The sequence below is a fragment of the Vipera berus genome (genome assembly GCF_964194415.1).
Source record: "Vipera berus genome assembly, chromosome: 4".
Classification (NCBI taxonomy): Eukaryota; Metazoa; Chordata; class Lepidosauria; order Squamata; family Viperidae; genus Vipera; species Vipera berus.
Genome location: NC_138206.1, coordinates 53,820,412 through 53,840,083, shown reverse-complemented (window position 1 = coordinate 53,840,083; position 19,672 = coordinate 53,820,412). Strand labels below are relative to the sequence as shown.

The 19,672-nt window shown below is 38.2% G+C and overlaps 1 protein-coding gene and 1 long non-coding RNA gene across 4 annotated transcripts; one reads left to right on the top strand and one right to left on the bottom strand.

Moving 5' to 3' along the window:
- Positions 1-5,912: 5,912 nt before the first annotated feature.
- On the top strand, positions 5,913-6,673 carry LOC308667412 (protein FAM243B; the record flags this gene model as incomplete). The annotated part of the gene is made up of 1 exon (XM_081326623.1): positions 5,913-6,673. One exon carries the CDS (start codon positions 5,913-5,915, stop codon positions 6,669-6,671), a length of 759 nt encoding a protein of 252 aa, XP_081182749.1. The 3' UTR covers positions 6,672-6,673.
- Positions 6,674-8,126: 1,453 nt separating this feature from the next.
- Positions 8,127-17,481, bottom strand: LOC308667873. 3 transcript variants are annotated; one of them, XR_014026398.1, is made up of 5 exons: positions 17,453-17,481; positions 13,265-13,366; positions 12,736-12,852; positions 11,792-11,969; positions 8,127-8,497 (listed from the first exon to the last, which is right to left on the bottom strand). It is a non-coding gene; the product is annotated as an uncharacterized lncRNA (long non-coding RNA). The 3 variants fall into 3 exon arrangements; XR_014026399.1 differs by lacking the exon at positions 8,127-8,497 and having other exon boundaries at positions 11,622-11,969; XR_014026400.1 differs by lacking the exons at positions 8,127-8,497; positions 13,265-13,366; positions 17,453-17,481 and adding an exon at positions 14,836-15,143 and having other exon boundaries at positions 11,622-11,969.
- Between the last annotated feature and the right edge of the window lie 2,191 nt (positions 17,482-19,672).

Sequence of the window (19,672 nt, the reverse complement as noted above, 5' to 3'; positions counted from 1 at the left end):
TGAAAGCACGTAAAAATGCAAGTAGAAAAATAGGGACCACTACGGTGGGAAGGTAACAGTGTTCCGTGCGCCTTTGGCATCTAGTCATGCCAGCCACATGACCACGGAGACATCCCCGGACAAGCGCTGGGTCTTTGGCTTTGAAACAGAGATGAGTACTGACCCCTAGAGTCAGAAACGACTAGCACACATGTGCGGGGGAAAATGGGTAGGAATGTATGGGAAATGGTGCTCCTGATCCCAAATTGTTTAAAGATTAAAAGCAGCACTCTCAATCTGGTCCAGAAATGGACCTGCACCCAGTATAGATAGCAAAGAACCACCATAACCAATTTATTGACCAGTCCCAGGAAGCAGTCTAGCCACCTTATTTTGAATTAAAATAATGTTTCTGAACTGTTTTTAAAGGCAGCCCGTTGTGCAATGCGCTGCAATAATCCAATCAGAAGTTACCTGAGTGTGAATAACTATTGTTGAGACTGTCCAGCTAAAGTTGCAGTTGATAAATCATGAATGGCACTCCCTGCCACTGAGCCAATCTGGATCTCTAGTGATAGCAATGGAACTAGGAGTATCCTCCCCTTAAATTACAAACATGGTCCTTTAGAGTGCAGATGCTCCCAGGATGGATACGACCCCATTTAGCTGAACTGATGCATCGCCCACAAGCAATATTTCGGACTGAATCCTAGTTCATTGGCCTTCATCCAGTCCATTATCCTGCCTAAGAACTGGTTCAGAATGCTGACTACCTCATCTGCATTGGATGAAAAGGAAAAGTAGAACTAGGTGTGCTCTGCATATTGATGTCACCTTAGCCCACTTCCCTGGATGACCTCTTCTAGCCTGAAACTGGCCTGAAATGGATCTAGATCAATGATGGCGAAACTTTTAGCGACCGCGTGCTCCAACACCCAAAACCCACTTATGTATCATTGGGTGCCGGGTGGGCGTGGCCCATTGGGTGGGCGTGGCTGCGGTGGTAACGGCAGACTGGGTGGGACTAAATAGTTCAATCAATCAATTCCAACTTTGCGAATCTTTTTTCCCCCTGTGAGAAGTTGAAATTGACTGATTGAACCTTTTTTAATGAACCTTTATTGTCAAAGTACAACTATGTGTACATTGAGATTAGCTGAGCCTCCCTTTGTGCTCCCACCCCCCAACACACAGTGACAACAAACCCTCCATCTTACTACACCATGTGAACCAACTACACCACACACTGGCCTCCCAAGTCAATTCTGCATAAAATTCACAAAAGTTCACAAAAGTTATTTTTCATTCAAAAGCCCAACAGCCCACAGATAAAAGCTGTTTTTCAGCCTGTTGGTGCTATACTCCTATATCTCCTACCGGATGGTAGGAGAGTAAAGAGATACCGTCCAGGGTGTGAGTCATCCCTGAGAATCTTCCTCACTCTTCCAAGGCAACGAGCCCTGGCGATGTCCTCCAGTGGTGTCAGGGGACAGCCCACAATGTCTCGTGCTGTAGTCACCACCCTCTGTAATACTTTCCTATCCGCGGCTGTCAGACCAGCATACCAAACCACAATACATACGAGAGGACGCTCTCTATAGTAGACCGGTAAAAGAGGGTCATTAGCCGTTGTTCTACCCTGTTCTTCCGCAAGACCCTGAGAAAGTGAAGCCTCTGTTGGGCTTTTTGCACAGGGGAGTGGAGGCCTAAAGCGAAAAGCTTTTATAAAACCCAGCTGAAGGACTAGGACTGGGGCAACGGCGCACATGCCCACAGAGAGGGCTCTGTGTGCCACCTGTGGCACGCATGCCATAGGTTCGCCACCACGGATCTAGATGAATCAGTTTCAATCAAAAGAGCCTGAAGTGGATGAGCCAGCAGCCATTCAAGCAAATTGCTGTGAAAGAAGTATTGGCCACAGGCGTATAAGTTTTATTCTCTGAGTCCAGATTTGGATTCTTTAGAAATGGCCTAATCACTAATTCTTTAGGGAGGCTAGGACTGATGGAATAAATTTAACACCTGGACATCCCCAACTTGCACGGCCATTTATGGGATAGTGGTTTTTTTTCTCCATCTCTGCTCCTATCCACTCCCCGTCCCAGTGTGTTAAATACTATGAACCTTTAATTTAGACATTTTATACAAATTCCTGTTCATCTCAATAGAATAAGGAACAATCTGTCTTCCATGTTGTTGTTTTTAAATATAAATAACATAGAAGTTTCTGAACTCAGTCACATGAAGTATCCATAATCTATATTTTATGTGAACCACGTAAGTAAACAGTGTAGAAATTGGCTGTTGGGCTCTGTCATTGATATAGCCCAAGCAATTAAATCAGAGCGTAAAATCAAAAAGTCAGTTCATTGTTCAGAGAGTAGCAAAAGTGTATCGTGAAACTATTGTACGAAGTCCTATTTGTGGGCCCGAAGTTCATACAGATAGGATCACAATGGAGACGGCATAAGGAATGAATAGTACAGTATATTGCAATACAACAATTTTACTGATAGAAAAATGATCCTTGAGATAAGGTGTCATAAAAATATGGGAAGGTTCCGATACAAATAGTCTACTTTTTCTTTGGATGCTTCTACAGTATCTGATGGGAAAATTCAGAAAAGGGCAATGGAAACCTGATATATATATACGATGACAATGTCAAAAATGTGGGTTTTTTTCATAGAAACAGCTTAACACAGAAATATGGTAAATATTACTGTATTCTTTCTTTCACAGTGGAGACAGCAAATTAAGGCAGTCATTTTGATTTTGACAAGAGTGGTGTTTTCATTCAACATGACGAGCTACTTATGTATTGTTCCTTCATTTCAGATTACAACTTTGCAAGGCTTCTTCCATTTATCTGCCTGTACTTTGCTGCTAGAGTGTACTGCCTGGCAGCTTTATTTATGAGATTCAATCGAGAAATATAAGGGGCCCAGGAACACAGAACCTAGTTAATTGACCTGAAGAGAACAAGTATACCTTTACCACATGTATAAACACATCAGCAATTAGACATCTAATTCCTAAAATTCGTACAATTGTCCCTGTACATTTGACTCTTGCTTTCTGCAACGTAGGCATAGGTTATGGAGCGAGAATCTTTGGGATGGCCAGGGAGACAGGATTCTTTTGCACACTAATTACAAGCAGAAGCTGTGAAAGTCAAACTCAGAGAATTCAAGAAGCAGAGTTAAAAAGGGTCTATTATCTGAAGCAGCCTTTTTTCAATCTGGCATTCTGAGAGCTACAGAATTATAAAATTCTGGAAGTTGTAGATTTAATGAACCTGGAGAAAGCCAAGTTAAATGCTAGCTAAGACTCAAAGGATCTACAACCAGCCCTACTAGATGATCTGGGCTAGGTGGATTAATAAAGGCAGTAAATAATAAAAGGCAGCTGATCACCAGTTCTATGATAAAGAGCTATAAAATCCATCTTCACCTCATATTATTAACTTTAAAGGTTTTGTTTCGATAATACATTTGTATAATACAAATTGTATTATTAAAACATTTTAATAATACAAAACGCTTGTAATCTGATGGTGTAATTGAAATGTTAGACCTATAGGACATAAGACTCAAAGAATCTCTTAGTTAAAAATTACCTAAACATGTGAAGGAATGTCTTTTCATTCAGTGCCACTATAACTTTAGTTTCTGAATACGTCATTAAACAAGGATGACCTGTACAGGAGTTACAGCATAGTAAGAGGGTAAGAAACCCCAACATTCCATCCTCAATCAGCCTGATGACCTTTAACATTCTGTCTCCTTAACAACGGACTTCCTCAGCATTGTTGCCACTCTTGAAGAAGCCATTTTGCCTAACGATAGAAATAACTCCAAATGTATAGACAAGACCTGCCTAGTTTCCCCCAAGTGGCCAGCAAACCAGATCCCTAGAATTTCCCACCATGTAGCTCTCAAACATTTTTGCTTTCTCATTTTTCAGGCTTCCTCATTATTGGAAAACAGGCATGCAATGATTGTTGCAATAAATACGGTTCTTTCTCCTCAGTGTTGGGTTCTGAACGTCTAAATTTTCCACAAGAGTTAGTATTCAAGGTGCCTTTGTGCTTCACAAATGTACCCTATTAATCATTCTTCTATCTTGGAAATGTTTTTTCTTTGATGTTCACTTTTATGATAAATTAAGACGTAGCAAAGACTCATTCACTGCGCTTGGTTGAAAAAATTATTCTGAATTTAAGACCACACACCATGTCCTCAAAGGAAAAAGTCAGAAGAAAAAGTGACAAAGGTTCTGAGCATTGCTTAGTAACAGCTGACCTTCAGGCAAATCTTCAGATACGTTCTTACTTTTCAGCAGGGATGTTTGCAGATGTTTGCACCATCGACCCACTCCTTTCTTACCAACTGTTACTTCAATTCTTATTAGAAAATGTTAAGATTCTGCCTCATTCCACCCCAATTCAGAGGTCATTGGGGTGTAAAATTTTGGCTTCCTATCAGAATAAGTCATGCTGTTTATTCCAATTTACTTTTTTTGAGATGCACTTCATTTTTCCCATTATACTGGACAACATTTTTTTTCAAGTTTTGCTTTCTTAATTTGGTGATTATGATATACAAACTGAACCTAAATAGAGTTTCAGAATGACTATCACACAGGAGTCTTGAAAAATATGAAAATAACTTTGAATGACTATAATGTATTTAATCACATAAAGTTTTTGACATGGTGCATGAGTTCAACATGGCTAAAAGTGTTTTGCTGCTGAATTTCATTTCTATTTAGTTTCCCATGCATCTCACTTCAGTGTCCAACCATGGTAAGTCAGCATTGATGGAATCCTGTTGCCCTGATATCATTTTTCTTTTGTGGTGAAACCTTTCACCATGTTTGTGACTGACAGCCCCTAGATTTCCAGGAAAGAAATCCAAGTGTGAATGCAGAAAATGAAACTTCAGTGACATGTTACACTTCATGGTCTTGTATGCTGTAAGATGTTTGTCAACCGGGTGAACGTAGTTGCCAAGAAAATTCTCAAAAACATTTTTGAATGCTTTCCACACAATTTTCTCTGTCCCCACCAACAGATCTTCGAACTGCCCGTTATTGATGATGTACTGTATCTGATCTTTAGACCAACAAAATGCCCTCCTTAATTTTGGCATCAATTATTCTTGAAAACATTTGTCTCAAATAACAAACACTTTTATTGCTCATCAGTCCAAGATTTACGTGAAGCAGAAGCAAAAATATCTTTGTCACATCAACAAATGGTTCATGTGCCATGCTTTTCTGTCCCAGAACCAAATTCTTTTGGGGTAGCCATTTCTTTTTAATATAATGTGACTCTCTTGCATGTTTGTTCCATTTGTCTATGCAACAACAGTACTCAGTATGTGCAAGTTGCATTCTGTGTAGAAGAGCCACTACTTTTAGAAGTCCACAAATATTTTATTTGTACTCCGTGTATTGGGTGTGCTTTAATAATAGTTCCATATTTTCATGTGTGCAGCATAGCCAACAGATACTGAATAGTGTATATTGCCACTGTATAAAAATGTGCAGAAGACTTCTATAAAATGATACTTGATAAGTTAAATTATAGGTTATTTTCAGCCATACAGGTTATTTAGCAGCCATAAACCTATAAAATACACCGAAGAGTTCAGGAAGCAAAATCCTTATTGTCCATGACACATGAATGCATAATTCAGTTTTTGTTTCATTTTTTTCTTTTGACGACCCTTTAATCCCTTTATTTGGGGTGGAGTTGGGGCGACTGAATGGAGCTGAGCGTTCCCTGGCCAGATGCCCTTCCTGACACCTTTAGTTTTTGTTTCAGTATTACTAAATAATACAGGCAGTGAAATCCATTATGAGATCATCACTATCCCTGTGCATCATTAGAACTTTCTGTGCAATTCAATTTTGCCAGGAAATCCACGATGCATCGCATTGTAAACCCATTATTAAAACACATTATTCATCGGAGTTCCCACGATGCCACATCAAGAAAACTATGTCTGCAATATTTGAAAAGCTTAAGAACTCTGCATCTTAATGACTACAAGACTATATTTTTAGGTGAAACTGATCTTTCTGAAAGTCTCATAACAGGAGACAAGTTTCCTTATGAAGATCATCTCAGCTGGCCTGTATGGACAGTTGTACATGCTGGCAACAGCCAAGGATGGGTTCCTTGGAGATACAGAGTATATCTAAGGGATGACTTACCCTTAAGGCAACAAGACGAGATGTTTCAAGAATTCTGTGACTTTCTCTCTATTACATATGGGAAGTGTGCCATTGTGGTCAAAGAGAAAAAACGCTTAACGCTGAAGACTGAAGGATCTAACCAGGAGGGGGACACAATCGATCCTCAGGCCATTTCTCACCCAAACTTGTTGAACATCAAACGCTGCCCTGAAATTGCCAGGGCTACAGGTCACGAACTTCTTTCAGTGCCTTTTGATTACAATTACTTGCATCCTATGGATGCTGTCTGGTCATCTTTGAAGTGGTTTATTATCAATAACAGAAAAGACTTTTCTCTGACATCCTTGGAAAGGACCTATTCCTACCAATGCATCCTGTTCGGTGACCTGATTGGGAAAGGAATAGAGGCAACAAGCCCAAACAAATGGAAAATGGCTGTTAACAAAGTGCGGAGATGGGAAAATTACTACTTGGATAGGTTTTCCTGACTTTCTCCAGTCGTTTGTCAAGTAATCTTTGGTTGAAAATAGGCTAATTCGTATGACCTAAAATGTACATTTTTACTTTATAATTCTAGGTCAATGGTGATAATAAAAAGAATAGTTTTAAAGTGACTTTTAGTGTTATAGTATTAGATTCATGTATGCCATTTAAGTGGACAAACAGCTATTTGTAGACATGTTGATACTTTAAAGAGAAAAGGAGAAAAAGAAAAATAAGGCCAGTTATTAAGAATTAAGAAATTAAATTTTCTTAAATTACATTAAATTAAATGATTCAATTAAATAAATTAAGAATTAAGTTACTAACAATTAAAAAAACAAAGATGTAATCTAATCCATATCCCAAATTTATAAGGATGCACACTTTAATTGGATCACATTGATTCTCATATCTTGTGTTAGAACAAAGTATAAGAGCAAAACATTGATTGGCTCCAATGGAGATAAATTCTAGAATCTTTTCACATTTTGCATAGAAAAGAAATAGTCTAAGTCAGTCAAGAGATAATGGCGGTCACCCCAATAAATAGGTGGGTTTGGGGGAGAAGTATAGTTAAATCTTTGTTTTTTACAGACACTCCTCTCTGAAAACTTTTTCTCTCCCTAAACCTAGTTACCAGTCAGAATTCCTGGCCCTTGGCTGCATTATATTTTAAGCTGATTTATTTTGGTCAGATTTCATCCAATGATCACCAAACCTCCAATGCTTTTTGAGGTGATTGAGAGATTTATGGATTTCATATTTCTGGCTCATAAAATGACTACACTGTATTTTTGGTAGTAGTACAATTCAGAAGGATAAAATTAAACAGGAGAGTTCAACCAATGCTAAATAAATCTGTGCTTAAATTTGAAACCATTTTGGTGATGCTCAAGTAATAATCAGCCACGATTATACTCTAGCGATGTAGACATTCAAAACAGCTTCTAAAGAGGTCTTGCAGTTATATCCCTGAAACACAAGTTACAGTAAATATGAATACTGTGGTACAGACTCAGCCTCCAAATAGGATGCATGTAGCACAGGGGTCTTCAAACTTGGCCCTTTTATGACTTGTGGACTTCAACTCCCAGAATTCCTCAGCCAGGCATGCTGGCTGAGGAATTCTGGGAGTTGAAGTCCACAAGTCATAAAAGGGCCAAGTTTGAAGACCTCTGATGTAGCAGGACACTGGTCACATCCAGAGGAGAGTTCCATGGTTTAAAAAAAATGAGGCAAAAAGTAAATCTGTGAGATGTTATACAAGGAAAGCAAATTACAGTTAACACAAATTCTCTCTGAGAAATGAAGTGTTGGGGACTCCAGCCATAGAGCATACCTATTCTGCTAGCATTATCTATTTTAATGGGAGAGAGACAGCAGTAGATGTAATATCTGGTTCCTTTTCCCTTTCAGTTGAAAGTGTAGTTTTAAAACCAACAGAACAGTCAGGACCAATCTAATTTATTTATTTTCAGTAGGAGGTATTCATGAGCAACACTGACCAGATTAGGCTGCAAAGAGGAACAGTTTTCCTATTGCATGGCAGAATAATCAATTATCTATTTAACTGGGAGGTATTTAAACAAATGGAAAACAACGTGCAAGATTGCAAATGATACCAGTTTTGCAAAGGAAGATTTTACTGAATAAGTAACTGACAATAATATCCTGCTACCATCTGTAACAAAACAACAAAATTAAAATACATTGTTGTTCAAATAAATCTTGATCTTAGGAAATTCATTTCTCCAGCAAAGCTCTCCGTTTCAGTGAAATCTTCAATGCTTCCCAGAAAGGCATCCAAGTCAACTGCCGTATGTCTGAAAATCTGCACACAAAATAGAATGATTCTATTTGCAGCAGTTAGTAAGTCTCCATCTTCTCATGCAACAAGCAACATGCGAATTGGGAAATTTTGCTTCGATGTCATAGGCTCCTAAGGAACATTGCAATCCCTTACATCTGTTGTGATTCAGGGTCAGCCTGTGGGTTCGGCAGTTGGGTCGGACGATTCAGAGGAGGAGGAGGGGGGTGTTGGAGAGGTTGCTGAGGGTGTTGGAGAGCTTGCTGATGAGAGCCCTCAGCCAGGCCCATCCCACCTGGTCACGACGCAGACCCAGCTGTGTGAGCCTGACAGCGTGGATGAAGATGACCCACAGCTGGCCCTGTTCAAGGACGCCCGACGCAGGAGGCAGTCAATCAGGAGTAAACAGAGGAAGGCAATGGGGCACCTCGGAAGGAGGCAGAGAGAAGCCACGCCCTGAACTGTTTAAAAGGGGAATGCGTGGGAAGGCTGGTTTGCTGAAGGCAACCGTTTGAATAGCTCCTGTTTCATGGTTCGTGTCTTGTTTTTGCTCTGTTTGCTTTTGTGTCCATAAATTTGGCAGGCTTAGTTCCAGCCTCTTGCCTTCTTATAAAAGGGGTTGTCCCTGCCTTATCTGCAGGGCCGGTAGTAGGCTGGTACAGAACAACATCACAACTCCTAATGCTACTGTACCTAAGGCCCACCTGACTACTCGGCTGCAACTTTACAGCTCAAATCTCAGCCCACCCTATTCTCTGCATAAAAAAACTTAGGAGTGGAAAGGAAAGATGTGGAGCAGGGGTTTCACTTTTCCTTTTCTTGCTAATTCCTCCCAGCCTACTTTTTACACAACTTGACGTCTTTATTTTGTTTGCAGAAGATAGCGCCAAAGTTTTATAACGTTAAGCCAAAGGGCACAGTCATCCTACCTGGTAGGTTATTTTGAAGTACGCAATCTTTATTCATTTGAAGGATGACAATGTTGGAACTAATCTGGAAGCCGCATGCAAAATGGGTGGAATGTGAGTTGCGCAATCTATTCTGTTTGGCTCTCCCCCCACCCCTTCTTTCCTTCCTTTCTCGTTAGAAAATAAAATCAAGAAAGAAACAGAACATTTTTATCAAAAGCCTGAATTGATTATTGACAGAGGGATTCCAAAATTAGGATAAGTCTCACTAGGAAATAAAGAGAAAGCCTTACATACATTAATAATAGGGAGCAAATGCTCAGCCCTAGATTAAGGTCTTACTCTTATAGAGTCTTACTCTAGATGCCATTCTGATACATGAAGTGTAGTCTTATCTTCAGTGGCTCTCTTGATATGGAATCTGCAGTCCAAGAGGTTCTATTAGCTCTCATTCTCCTTTCTCTCAGATGACACAAAATTCTGCATGCTGCTACTTGCCTTTTATTCAAATTATTTTTCTTAAGTTCAATGTGCAAAATGTAATTTATATTTGAGTTTCAAGATTTGTTTCTCGCTGTTGTTTCAGATTTTGTGATGGAATGTTTTAACACAATATTATTTTGTTTTGAAATGTTTAAAATAAAATAGTTCCAGAAACCTAATATATGAATTTCTAATAGCTACCAGAAGGTGGCACTCAAGTCAGTTTACAAATGCACGTGCCATTTGAGGTTCAGAGCACCACATAACATTTCATAATCGCATTGTTTTCCCAGAAAATAAAATTGTTTTGTTCTGAAACTCACCTTTGTAAATCTCCCATTCATATGAGTTCTAAATGCAGCAATTATCATGTATGAAATAATAAAATATGCCAATCAAAAGCACTATAGTAAAAGAAGCCTTACACTAGTCTAAGAGATCATAAATTACTGTTCCTAATTGTCAAGAGTGCTAATCACATCTTTGCACATATTTGAAGGTAAATGGTTGGACAAAGTTGTTCTGTTGTAATAGACTGAGGTCTGTATGTGTCTCTGTGTAGTTGTGTGTTAAGTGCACATGGATTCGTGACAAATATTCATATATAATAAAAGGAATTTCCAGTTCTTTATAACGTCTTGAAATTGCAAAGCTGATTCTTTCATTTAAAAAAGAGTTGGAGCTTTTCCAGCCACATTACAAGGTTGCCCCAAAGAGGCCCAGCAAAATAAGCAGTGCAGCTTATTCAAATAAAATGCCTAACTCAAATATATTCTTCTGGTGCTCCTATTCCAACATGTTTTATGTACCAAGTTAAATGTTTTAGTTGACATTGTTCCCATAGTAAACCTCCAGATGATAATCCTGGCATAAGCCTTCTACTACAATTGAACAAGAAGACTGGAAGATTGTGACCTGAAAAAGGAGACATATGGGGGTTTTTTTCTGTCTTGGAAAAAGTTTTGTCTTTAATCAAGCAAAGTCAGAGAACGGAAGGTGAAAATGGTGACAGGGTCTTTTTCTCATATTAAATATTCCCATAGCAATGTATTTCTGCCCAGGAAAATAAGAATAACTTAACTTGCTGTACGTATTATTTAAGGGGTGATGGTCATATTTAAAAGGGTGGGAGAATAGGAATTTGCAAGCGTTCCTTCTACTATGACAGTTGAAGTTTTCAAACACCTATCAGACATATAAAATCTAAACTGAAGTTCTAAAGAATTCCGGTAAACTCACCAAGCGTGAAATTATTCAGAGGAATGTGAGTTACAACAACACTCCCACACCTTCAAAGAAAGGCTGGATTCAACAATGAGCCACTGATTGTTTAATTATAGTTTACTGTATATGCTATAACAGCCTGTTCCAACTCATACTACATCGTAAACACCAACCCATTTCCAGCTGCATTTTTATTAGATAGTATGCTTTTAATGCATTGGGAAGCTGTATACCACTCAGCTGAAAGCACCTTCAGCCCTGGAACAAATCAAGAATTAATATGTAGGCATTTGTGTATTGAGGCATGGGGCTGCGTATATGGAGATCACCAACATAAGTCATCCAGGTTCTCAGAGCTTTGCAAAAGAGTTGTTTATATTCCCAAGTGCAACACTGTAGAATTCTTTCATGCAGGAAAAGGGGGGGGGAGTCTTCTGACCAATCCTGAAAGTAGAATGGGCCATGTCACTTCATAACTCCCTTCATGCACTGTTTCAATCAATGGGGTGTTCCTTTTAACTCTATTGTTATAAAACAGACATGTCAAACTTGCATCGTCACGTGACATTGCGCAACGTATCAGAGGTTTTTCTCCATTGCCCGCAATGGGGTGGGTGCGGTTTCCTGATGACGCGTCTGGCCCCGTGGGCCGGCAGTTTGACACCCCTGTTATAAAATATTATTAATTCCAGTGAAAATATACCTTTAGATCTTCACTTTTCTTTTTTCTCCATTTCTCTTTTCTGCTTTTCTGCTTGTTCCTTTTTCAGCTTCCCTTCAAGTCTTTTCCTTTGATATACTTTTGCCGCAGCAAATGCTAAGCAAAGAATTAATGTTTTAGCAGCTAAAATGTACATTAGTAGTGGAAAATTTTCCAGTGCCTAAAACAAAAAAAATCACTTAGTTATTTTAATGTAATAATGTAAACAGAATAGCTAGAAAATGAACATTTGGAGTCTGTAAAACTCAAACTAATTCCTTGAAACAGCTATCATGATTCAGAAGGCCTTCAAAGTCATGGAATAGTTACAACTTTCATCATATTAACAATGTCTTATGAAGATGATCTCAGTTAAAATACTGTACATGTACTTTATAATTAATTTTCTAAACATTCCTTTGCTTCATGAGGGTTAATTTGTGACGGTATGCACAACACACAAGGTTCTTTTAACGTTCCAAATAGGCTCACTAAAAAGCTAACCATAGTTAGGGAGCCCCCAGTACAAGTTTTGCTGGCTTTAACATAATCTATTAAAAAAGAACAGAATGATTACGTAGTTCTTTATTCAAAAGGCTACCATTTTAAAAAGTGTAAAAGTAAAACACATGCATCAAACCAAAATCATGTAAACAGATTCTGTTCTGTACAGAACCAGGATAAGCTGACCACACAGATAAAGTACAAGAACACACAATATGAAGTCTGTAGTTATATGTTGTTGCACAGCCACAGCTAAGAAACAAGATAAAGAGTCCATAGGAAGAATCTGCTATAACCTTTTTACAAAACCATTAAAGTACCAACTGTAGTTTTCTAGATATATAGGCATCCATCTATAAATAAAATACAGAGGACTGTTTCTTCCAGACTCACTAAGAAATCATGAGACCAAAACTTAAGATACAAATTAAAATTTCTCTCACCTTCCAATTCAGGAGCACCATTTTAATTCTGTATCACTGTAATCTTCAGTTTAGGATGTTACAAAGAATGCGGGGCAAATATGTAAGAATGCAGTATTTTTTTTTAAAAAAAGCCACCTGGGGAAGGAAAAGAAGTGACATATTCAAAGAACCCATTTGAACTACAGAAAATAGAAAGTTGCTAGGGGCAAGCTCATCTGCCAAAATAGTTCACTGATTTCTTTCATCAAAATGATGGAATGGGATAGTGCTTGCATTATGACTGTCCAAAACTGCTTCTGTCATCACCTCTGTCCCCCATCCCCTCTGAACACCTAATGTCTAGATGCCTGTTATGGTACAGAATCCCAGGGCACCGATTGCTTATTTCTCTCTGAAAAAATATATCTGCCTTTAGATGAATTGAACCAGAAGATTCTAATGGCCACAAGGCAGTTGCAAAAATTTAAGAAACTGCACTTCCGTTACACTTACAACCACTAACTTGGCCAAAGGGTAAACTACTCATCCTCCAAATTTGGTATATTACCTGTCAAGCTGTCCACAAACTGCTTGGAAGTCAACAACTGGGCTTCAGCTTACCCACCCAATTCTTAGCCAACAGCAATAGTTAAGATGAATTCAATGGGCTCTGGCAGTAAACAAGAGAATGAGAATTGCAGTAATAAAAGATCCATGCTGGAGAATTGGAAAATCCTGTGTGTTAATAATGTGTGGCATGGAATAAAATATACAATAAAGAAAAACTACAACAACAGCAATTGAAAACTGGCAACATTTTCACTATTAAATTTGAGAACTTGCGCCATTTGTATTGTAGGTTCCATTTTCAGGCCCCTATACCAAAAAACATTTTTATTCTTGACTGATTTTTTTTCCATTCTAGAGCAAAAACTCTGAAATGGGCATAGCAATGAGCAAACATATTTTTCTACATTGCTCAGTATTATTTTAAACAATCCTGATTTACCTGAATCAAAACCCCTTCTGAAAATAAAATTCAAGAATTTACACCACCAATTTATATTTGAAATACATTAAGGAGTTTAAGAGAAGCTAATTCTAAACATACGATTAATATGTTATATATTTCACTGCAAGTTTATTCCAAAAACATTAATTTATATTTATTTCTAGTGATTTTTCTGTCAACTTCTAAGACATCTTTCCAATTCAAACTATTTCTCTTTATTTTTCATTTTTATTTATATGTCTCTGCCAAAGCCCAATGTGGAAAGCCATTTATTTAAAAAAAATGCATCTGATAAGGTTCTCTAGTGATACAATAATAGAAGTATGATTTATTCATAAAGACTTCCCAGAATTATGTTCTTGATACCCTTAGAATCATGTAGACATACCAAATTCCATATTTATCTTTTTCCTCCTAAATGGGTTGATATGAGATAATTAGGAGAACATGGTTTGTTTTCGTATACCTGTAAAGTTTTTCCTAATAAAATAGCAAGATCTAATGCTATGCCAGGACTTTATATTGTTTATTTATTTGGATGATTTATATTTCTGCTCACTTCACAAATGACTCTGAGACTTACAGAAAAATCAAGTAAACCAAAAGCAAAATACACAAATGCCATGATATAGCCAAGCCACAACATATTCCAGTGCAGTCATTTCAGAATGTGTTCAATCAATGTTCTGGCCCAAGGAATAGAAATCAGGTTTCCAAGATCTTATGAAAAGCTAGCAGTGTCAGGGTCATCCAGATTAATTCACAAAGTCCTGTTAATGTAACAACCTGGATAGCCTTCTGAATAATTGATATTTATCTATAAATTAAAGCTATACATTGCTTCAAATTTGATTTTCAAGAGATGTTTCAAAGTATATGGGTACTACTACTATTTAAAGCACCCACACACTTTCTGGGATATAGATACAGAGAGCAGCTATACAATTAAAAGAAAACAGGCTGTTGTTCAAGCGGCAGTTAATATGTCTTTTTAAAAAAATCTTTCTATTTAAGGCTTTCGGCTGAAATTTAGAATCCAAAATGAAAACACTTCAGGCTGGAAGAAAGTACTGAAAATATATTGGAAAATATATGTTCATTTTAATTAAAATCAAATTTAGTTTTACTTGTGGGTCCATCAGAGAATGACTTTGGTATGGCTGAGTGCAGCCTACATTCAAAAATTTGTTCAGCTCTCATTACTATGGATATGACAAATAATCAAATGTTGAAGTTTCCAAAATGTGAAGACCTTGATCATTGGGGCCTGGAATATAAGCCATCAGGATAGTAAATGTCCCATGAGATTCTAATGGGGGGAAAAATGGCACAATGTGGATTGGATTATATTACCGTTATATGGAATAAGAGCTGACTGAACAATTGTACCCAATTAGTATACTCCATGTCAAACTGTATAGAAACATCAAGTAGCTGTCAATGCTGCTAACATTGGATGTTCTTGCTTTGACAACAGATGGAAATGCATCCATTTTCTCTATTGCTTTTAGAATTAGCTGCTGCTGGGAGGGGGAATAGGGATGAGAGTCCAGCTAGTCATAACAATAATAACTTAATTGTGGGAACCCAAGGACATTGGGCCCAGAGCTGATAGTGTTTTGGTGGGCTGGAGAGCTGGGCAGAAAGCCCACACTTCAAGCTAATTGGGGAATGTGATTTATGACTGTTTATTGGAGGAGGGAATCGCATTTTGTTACTTTGTATCCAGGGGAGGGGAAATTAGTTTCTGGTTAGTTATGTAGTGCCGATACTTTGTTTCTCGAATAAATGATTCTTTAAGGTAAACCAGACATGTCAAAGCAGCGACATCACATGACGTTGTGCAACGTATCAGAGCTTTTTCCCCATTGCTGGCAATGGGGTGGGCAGAGTTTCATCATGATGCATCCGCAGTTTGACACCCCTGAGGTAAACAATGCCTCAAAGTTCTTTTGAAGAGTTTCATCTATCGCAGACATGTCAAACACAAGGCCCGGGGGCCAGATCCGGCCCGTGAAGTGGTTTCATGTGGCCAGCGAAGCCATCCTGGAAACAGTGAGGGAACGGCCCCCACTGCCTTGGCCCTGGCCCAGAGACCCTCCTTCTGCCAGAGACCCTCAGATCTGTCCCACTCCTGCCCAGGCCCCCATAGGCACCCTTGATGCGAACGATGTAGAGCTGGCCATGCCCACCCAGTAGGCCATATGCACTCTAGCCACGCCCACCCAGTAGGCCACACCCACCCTGGCCATACCCACCCGGCTCCCTGAGGGCAACCGGAATGCTGATGTGGCCCTCAATGAAATTGAGATTGACACCCCTGATCTATTGGAACCATGACATTAGCATATTGAAAGCTCTTTTTTTTTGAGTCCTGTACTATTCAACATATTCTTAAGAAACTTGGATGAATGGTTAGAAAGTATTAAAATTTCTGGTCACACAAAAATAGCGGGATAACAAACACCTAAGAGGCCAGTACCAAGATTCAGGAGGATCTTGGTAAACTGGAACAACGGGCATAAGCAAGCAACTTGGACATGCTGCTACCAGTAGTACAGTGAATTTCTACCCTGTGCAGGGAGCTGAACTTCCAAGCCCTTCAATTCTATGGCTCTATGAAGTAATACTGTTATTTATAACACAAGTTGTAGATATCTTTATAGGAGTTCTGGAGTGATATACATGTTTTAATATTCATTTTTGATTCTGTAGCTTGTTAGCTAGTTTAGGCCTATTTCCTTTTAATCCCTGGTTTTATTTTTTTAAAGAATTGATTTAGTTTAACTCTCACCCAACACTATGTGCAAATTTCCATATAAGGATGTAATATACTAAACTGATCTGATCATTTAATTTAGCTATAGCACATATATTTGCCCTCATAGTTTGATATTCTCCGTCCTGTTTTAATCTGCATAACAGTTCATTCTCTTGGATTTGCAAGACATCCAGAACCATAAACTAGTTATATGTGCTGAATTTTTAAGATGTGATCAGCTACTTTATGGTTCTGTGTGATTTTCAAATTGTTCACGCTAAAAACCCAATGTGATTAACTCATTTGTTAATAGGCACAGAATTGCAAATTTAGACTGCGAGAATGTAAATATTTTAATCCAGGTTAATCGGTAACACAAAATGCAAAGTTTCATTGTAAAATTGACATTTATTTCCTAAGAATTCCATAAAATAAACAGAGTTGTAGTCCTGAGAACATTTTCAGTATAAATTTCTACATTCAGAAGTCTATTGATTCTTTTACTCCTCCCAAAACTTTAACCACACCACTATGAAACATGAGATAAACGCTAGTTATGAAACATGAGATAAACGCTAGTTATTTCCGGAGAAAACTACTTGGCCTGGTCCGGCTTGCAACATACTCCACTATCTAAAACGATGATTCGAAAAACGGTTAAACCTATGCAAGTCGGAAACAAAGATAACTTCTCTTATGTCTGCCTAGTCTGTATTGTGCAACTGAATTCCACGCATGCTGGTTCAAACTACGTGCCGTGGTGTTCAACAGGTTAACTCCAAATGCAGATTTACTGCTATGAGATTCTGAATTGCAGATCAAAGAATTTACAAATCATTGCTCTTACTGTAACGTAAAGGTTTTACAAAATGAAACATAAGGTGCACAGCACCGTCCCTTTTCATGATATGCTGCTTAAGTCAGCCTTTCTGGTAAATTAGTCTAACAACGCTGTGTAATTTGTTATGCAAAAGCTACAGTACCTTAATAGCGAGGAGCCATTAAACACAGGAAACTACTAGCGCCTACGACTCCCAGAACCCTTGCTGTTACGGCGTCCAATACGTCAGCAAAGGGGGGGGGGAAACCGTAGCGTTTAACCCTTTCGATACTACTACTACGAGGGGAATGAGATTTACTATTCGAATCATGATAAAAGAAAAGACTCCCCCTTTTACTACCACCGGTATTGAAGGTAGAAGCACGTTCTTAACAGAGTAACAGAACAGAATAACACAGTTGGAAGGGACTTTGTAGGTCATCTAGTCCAACTCCCTACTCAAGCAGGAGACCCTATAGCAGGGGTAGGCAACCTCGGCTCTTTTATGACTCATGGACTTCAACTCCCAGAATTCCTGAGTCAGCTGACTCAGGAATTCTGGGAGTTGAAGTCCATGAGTCATAAAAGAGCCGAGGTTGCCTACCTTTGCCCTATAGCAGGGGTCGGCAACCTTGGCTCTTTTATGACTCGCGGACTTCAACTCCCAGAATTCCCGAGCCAGCTATGCTGGCTCGGGAATTCTGGGAGTTGAAGTCCGCGAGTCATAAAAGAGCCAAGGTTGCCGACCCCTGCCCTATAGTATTATTTCTGTCAAGTGGCTTCCCAGTCTCTTCCTGAAAGCCTCCAGTGATGAAGCACCCACAATTTCTGAAGGCAAGCTGTTTTATTGGTTAATTGTCCTCACTGTTAGGAAGTTTCTCCTTAATTCCAGGTTGCTTCTCTCCTTGATCAGTTTCCATCCATTGTTCCTTATCTGGCCTTCGGGTGCTTTGGAAACGCTGGGCTGCTAAATTATGAAACAGGGCAGCGTGAAACTCTTTTTATTGAGACATGGGTTGCTAAATCACTTATTTCAGCAACAAAGTTTTTAGTGTTTGGCATGACTCATTCAGAGACCTTTCATCACCTAACATTTTTTTTATTATCATCTTCATTGCTCAATGAGCTTCTGTTAAGCTGAATATGCTAACAAATCACCTGACAAGATGGCAGTGGTATTCTCTAAGGATACTGTGTTGAATCTGTACACAGATACACATTATTTATTTGATAAATTTAAAAAAATAACATGGGTTTTGCTAAAAAAAAAGAATTTTAAAATCAGATAGGCATGATCTGAGGTTGTAAAAAAACATTGTACCATGTTCTTATGGCACAATACAGTTAGGGTAAAAGTAGATTTTAAGAATCATTATATCAGAAGTGCCATATTGGGAATAGATCTAAATCCAAATTGTGCCTAAATTGTCTTTATGGGTCTCAACACATGAAGTATTTTACAGGAAAGAAACAGTAAGTAAAAAATGGTTATCTTACTGAGAATTGTTGGAATAGGAACATGGTGAATATGAGATGAAGAGAGGACTTTACTGCAGAGGGGTTTAGTTTACAACTAGACAATCCATGGCTCCTTGGGTCACCGTTTCAGAGATATTTCCTTACTAGATTCCTTAGTATTTTCAGCAGTGACAAAATTTCTAATGTACTGCCTTCAATGGGAAAGTTAGGATACAATGAGAAAATGATCTGTTGAACTTTTTAGCACAAATATCAGCACAGGAAATGTTTTGTGACATTTGCATTATGTCATAAATTGTTTTATAATAATTTTTATAGCATAAAGGTTGTATGAAACCTATTCACTATGCTGTATTTCATTTGTTTCTTTTCTAATAGTTGTAATTTTTATCTTGTCAACCTTTTTTTAAAAAATGAAAATGCTGAAAATATTCAGTTCTCTAAAAGTAATTGCATTTTGCATTAATTTACCCATATGCAAAAGTGGGAGGATCACAGAAAAGCCTTGGTAGTGGTCAACATTTGCACTGTTCATATGGATCATATATGGTGCTTATTAGAGCATGATACATCCTTGTACCACACTAGCAATTCCAGGAGTGCAAAGACTTTTCCAGGTTTTGGTTCCCCACAATCAGGTCACTGAAGTTGGCTTATGGAGTTTGGTAAAAAAAATAATTAATTTACTGGCTGAATGTAAATTCATATTCATTTACAGTCTAAATATACATTTAAATTCAGGTACATACATTTAAATTCGGGGAAATTCAGAACATTAGCACTTCAAAAAATGTTTGTTCAGTCATTAAATCCTAAAGACGTTTCCAGAACTCCAATTTAATATTGTCTCCCACACTCCAGAAGTAGAATTCAAGTTGCTTCTTTTTTTCTTTCTTTCAATTGA